General features: G+C 37.2%; 1 protein-coding gene across 1 annotated transcript; it reads left to right on the forward strand.

The window, feature by feature from the left end:
• The first annotated feature begins 532 nt into the window (after positions 1-532).
• Positions 533-4,887, forward strand: LOC149834475 (transcription factor MYB58-like). Its single transcript, XM_090010142.1, has 3 exons — positions 533-711; positions 1,278-1,407; positions 3,679-4,887. The coding sequence occupies exons 1-3, from the start codon at positions 573-575 to the stop codon at positions 4,328-4,330; spliced, it is 921 nt and encodes a 306-aa protein (XP_089866268.1). The 5' UTR covers positions 533-572; the 3' UTR covers positions 4,331-4,887.
• Positions 4,888-5,354: the final 467 nt, after the last annotated feature.

The raw sequence follows: 5,354 nt of genomic DNA on the forward strand, positions 1-5,354 counted from the left end.
TGAGGTAAAAGGGTCATTAATTTTTAGGTGGTCTTAAAATTTCAAAGCATAGGGCCATGGCAAACATGGTCCTTCCATATTAGAGGTGGAAATAGGGGGGAAGGAAGTAGTTGATTTTTGTCTTGATTTATATTCTCGTGTCAAATTATTAGGGTGGGGTATCGTTTTTCCAAAGGGGAGAATTGGAGTTGTCATTAGGTTTCGGAAGGCCAATAAGAAAGCACCTAAAGTTAACAAGTGAATGGGAACATATAGAAAAATCGTATGGCCTAAATGGGCCAATGGGATCACAAATCCGTCAAAGATGCCCATAGTTCACAAGGTGGGGGTTGGTGAAGTGTAGAACTAAAGCAAGAGGTAGTACATGTCTATGTGAAAGATACTTGTGAATGGTCCTTGGATGTTTGGTAAAGTATGAATTGAAATGTATGACTTGTGTGGGGTTTTATGGGAAGGGCTTGTCTTCCATATAAAATCATGGTGGGGATGGTTGGTAGCTATTGTGGGATGAGAGAGGGCTGGCTAGTTCAATCATTAAGCAAAAAGAATTGGATCGAGCTCTCTTGTTGGAGATGGGCCGCGGACGTGCACCATGCTGTGAGAAGATAGGGCTGAAGAAAGGCCCATGGACGCCACTAGAGGACATGAAGCTGGTGGCTTACATCCAAAAGCATGGGCATGGGAATTGGCGTGCCCTACCTAAGCAAGCAGGTCTCTCTCTTGCTTGATATATTTGGAATATGAAGCTACAAGTGAGCAACAGTATACAAATATTTCTCTGAATGATCTAAAAGCGGCTTTCTTCCCTTTTGTTTCAGCCTTCAAAATGGAGCCAACTTGGTTGGCCACATGAGAAATTGTCTAAAAAATATGTCGTGTTTTTTGCTTTTTAGAAGAAAATGGCAAATATGTGCGGATTTCCAATCCGAGAAAATGAATTGTGAATTTGTTAGTTTTTATCGCTTGTAACACGTGTAGCCATATTGTGACACATTTAGGAGTGCTTGTAGACTCTTAGTTACTATTTGAAGAAAATGTTAGTTTTATCAATTTGTTGTGCATGTCATATTAATCATATAAGTTTATCTAGTCATGAGGGTTAATACCGTATGCATTTAAAAAAAAATTGCGTTATATATCTCAATCAAGAATGGAAAAATTGGGTTTAACCCCATATATCAAACAATAACACACACACACACAGGTAACTCTTAGTGGGGAAGCCATTTTTGGCTTGAAGTAATAGTCTTTTGTTGTTGGACGTTCGCTTTCTATAGGTTTGCTACGTTGTGGAAAGAGCTGTAGATTGAGATGGATCAACTATCTTAGGCCGGACATCAAGCGTGGGAATTTCACCCCGGAGGAAGAGGATACCATAATGAAGTTACATGAGCTACTTGGAAACAAGTAAGACCGCACAGCATTTCAATTTTAAAAGCACTTGCCATGACCCCCTCTCTCTCTCTCTCTCTCTCTCTCTGGTACGAATGAAAATATAGAATATATTGAACTGGAAATCATAGGTGCAAGTTTGTATCGACTCAACTTAGATGCATTTATCGGATTGTTTGCTTGCTAAGATTAGGAACTTGAATTGTGGCTTTAATTAATTTCTTGATGTAAGAACGTGAGTTGTTGAATCATAAGGTTTTGGCAGATTGTGAGGAATTGATTTTTGAAGCCCTTCAAAAACCTACTTACACCTCATAATCACATGATTCAAGACACATTTCCTTCTAAACAAACCATGTAGACAGGGGCGTAGCTAGGATTCATGTGAGGGGGGGGGGCAAACAGGGGTGTAGCAAAAAAATTTTATTTGTGTGATAGTCGGGGGTTCGGGGGCAGCGCCCCCGAAAAAATTTTTTTTTTGAGATAAAATAAAAATGGCTACAATTATTAATAAAAATCTATTTCATATGGACAAATCAAACTATTTGCTGCAGTGAGGGCTGGGCTAAAAAATGGATAAAAATCTATTTCATATGGAATCAAGGCAGGGCTAGGACTGGGCTTTAAAAAAAAAAAAAATTAACTGTTTGGGGAGGCAGGACTGGGCTACAGCCCAGTCCTGCCCCCCCCTAGCTACGCCCCTGCATGTAGATCACATCTGCAGGACCCGGACTACAAAAATGAAAAAAAAAAATGCAAAGATATTCTGTTCCCAATAGTTATGTACCTTTATCAGTATTAAATATTTACCCTTAACCATAGTTTTATAGAAACTCCATTCTACCTTGCCAGTACTTGGTACTGGTACCAAACCAGTTTCAAGAATGCTGAAACCAGTTTTAGAAATGCGAGGAAACTCATTTCTAAATGCATAGGAAACTCGTCTCCAAATATGTAGGAAACTGGTTCCTTGTACAAAATTCCAGTACCAAACCTGGTTCCATTTGTGGTGGTTGTCATCATAATGTACAACATAAAACTGTCCCTCCCAAGTAAGGTAAAATATGTGATATTAGAAATATAGTTGTCTACTGTAATTCAAAATAAAAACTACTCTGTCAGTCTATGCATTTTCCTCTTCTTCCATCCAAATTCTTAATTCATTAGCACAAGGAAAAAAAGAAACTAGAGAGCATGAGGGCACTGTGAAGGATGTCTCCTTCAGAGTTGTGCTTGAGGGTATACCAAACCTACTTTTATTTAAAGTTAGTTATTTTGCTCTTATTCTTGGCATTCCTTTTATTTCAACATATATGATGTCATTATTATTACAAGGTAAATAATGAGATCTAATTTTTCCAAAACACATCAATTTCATTATAAACTCGCACCATTGTCAAGAAAAGTGCATATCATATGTTTGTATCAATGTTTATTAGAAGCTCGTACCAAAATTTTGACAAACAAGTTTCAGTTAAAGCGTACGTGAGACTTTTGAGGGCCTTGCATACCCGTACCTGTACCTGTACCTGTACCTGTCTATGGCAACTATTTCCTTAACACACACACACACACACACATATATATATATATATATATATATATATATATATATATATATATGATAGGATTTAGAAAACCCTCCCAAACCTACCAAATGAATGTTTTATTGGATTTTGGCGTTTTTTTTTTAATGCTGACCGTACAGATTGTGATGTATAGGCTTTATAGGGATCAGTTCTTGGAGTATATGATTCCTATGAATGGATAGGTTTTTATAAGTTTTAAAAATCAACAACGTACAATTTTCATAAATTTTTAAAGCTCCAAATACTATTTTTTCTATCCAAAAATCATGATCTAAGTATGGATTTCTAGTAAATCAATCATGATGAACACATCTGTACAGTGAGAATTTAAAAAAAAAAGCACTAAAAAATTTCCATTTGATAGGTTTGGGACCTTTTCATTGGGGAGGCTTTCATTCCCCATATACATATATATATCTCTGTGTGTGTCCATTATTTCCATGTTTTTAAGTACTAAAAAAGTATATATACACATGCATATATCATCTTAATTACATATTATTATTATTATTATTTTTGAAATGCAAGCTGTGGTTAGGCAGACACCTACCAGATATCTCTTAAGCCCCATGTGGCAGAGGGATTCGAACCTGGGCATTTCAGCTTGGCACAGGACCCCGCTTACCACATGGGATACCACCTCGGTGGTACATTTTATGATTTCTTGCCTTAATTCTAACAGGGTAATATTGTTCAGGTGGTCAGTTATTGCATCTCGTTTGCCTGGGAGAACAGATAATGAGATAAAGAATGTATGGAATACCCACTTGAAGAAACGTCTGATACCAAAAGGATCCCCAAGTGAAGTAACTGAGTATTCACCAAGTTCCTCCATGGGATCTTCTTCATCATACACCAATGAAGACGAAAGAAAACAGCAAGAACTGCATCACACTTCCATGTCCAAGGATTCATGCATGCTACAAACCAAACCAAATGAGAACATGAACCAGTACCAATTAGAAGAGATGTTTGAAATTCCTGATGAGTTGTCTCTCGACTTCTTCGACGTCTTCAATGATTCTTCGAGTTTCATGACTGGTTCTAGTGAATCTCAAGATGGTACAGCAGTTGATAGTAGAAGCAATCAAAATGTGTCGTTGGATGGTGAGATGGTTGTCAATGATGGTAACAAGATGTGGATAAGATACCTAGAGAATGAGCTCGAATTATGGCCAGATGATCAAAACCAACAAAATTCAGTTACTGGTGAAGCCGACATCCAGTCACTAGTTGATTCAATGCTCCAAACTGACTCATCTGATGAACTATCATTTGGAAGCAATGACCCCATCTCCATTTATTTTGAGAGGTGGCCTTCATCACCACCACCTAATCTTGATTTGTAAAAAAATGGAACCTCAAAATCTACCTTAGTTCTTGGTCAGAAGGTTATTATCCCATAGGCCAAAGAAGAAAAGGATCAAGAAAAGGAGAAGAAGAAAGAACATTGGCTCTTTCCCAGTACAACTAACAAAAATGTCCTCATTTTAACAAACTTTTGTAGGGCCATAACTTCTTGAAAAGTTATCACATGGCCAATATTAATGGAGCATTTTTGTTATTAGAAAGACAAGGGTCAACATTGTCTAAGCAAGGTTGCTCCTCCCTTGACCAAGAATTATGGTAGAGCTTAAGCTATTTAGAGATATAGGGCATAAATAACTTCTAACCAAGTTCAGGGCCTTCACCCTAAACAAGCATATACATGGGAACAATTTCTACATGGTTTTAGTGATCCACAAACGTCCATGGTGTAGTGTAATGTATATGTAGTGTCCTTACTTACTGGGTTGGAAGGAGCTCAGATTACAGAAAGTACAAAGTTCCCCACAACTAAATGTATCAACTATCAATTGAGAAAATGTTGAAATATCATGTCTACACTTTAAATTTTTGCTGATAAGAGTCTGTGCAGTGATGGAACCAAACAAAATGGACTTGTCTGATTTCTTGTGTAGGTGCCACTATTGGCGGTGGGATTGCTTTGATCCTATTTATGCTTTAGGTTTAGTCACAATTGTTGACGTCGCAATTTCTGATTCTTGACCAATATAAGTCATCTATTTCATGTTGAATGTGATCAGTCAGCATATCTTTCCAAAGTAATTTTCTACAATAGAAGGCAACTCATCTGTTATTGTCAAAATTGAAATTTACAAAGTCATGACTTGACCGATGTAGTTGGATGATGATTATGATGATGACGACGATGATGATGATCTAATCTTGACCTGTTGTGGTTGGCTAGGATGGATGGGGTAGGTTTAAATGTTCAATGCTAAATGTTTTAACAAGCAAATAAGTGGCGCAAAGGTCTGGTAGTGTATGTTCAACCTACTTCTATATGATTTTAGTATTTATTAATATGGG

Source organism: Nuphar pumila, chromosome 6 (assembly GCF_984573655.1).
Source record: "Nuphar pumila chromosome 6, dmNupPumi1.hap1.1, whole genome shotgun sequence".
Taxonomy (NCBI): Eukaryota; Viridiplantae; Streptophyta; class Magnoliopsida; order Nymphaeales; family Nymphaeaceae; genus Nuphar; species Nuphar pumila.

Excerpts from the sequence above, each read along its gene's own strand:
- LOC149834475 (XM_090010142.1), top strand. The coding sequence starts at position 573 with ATGGGCCGCGGACGTGCACCATGCTGTGAGAAGATAGGGCTGAAGAAA. Across the intron at positions 712-1,277 it reads TGCCCTACCTAAGCAAGCAG|GTTTGCTACGTTGTGGAAAG; the intron begins GTCTCTCTCTTG and ends CGCTTTCTATAG. Across the intron at positions 1,408-3,678 it reads CATGAGCTACTTGGAAACAA|GTGGTCAGTTATTGCATCTC; the intron begins GTAAGACCGCAC and ends AATATTGTTCAG.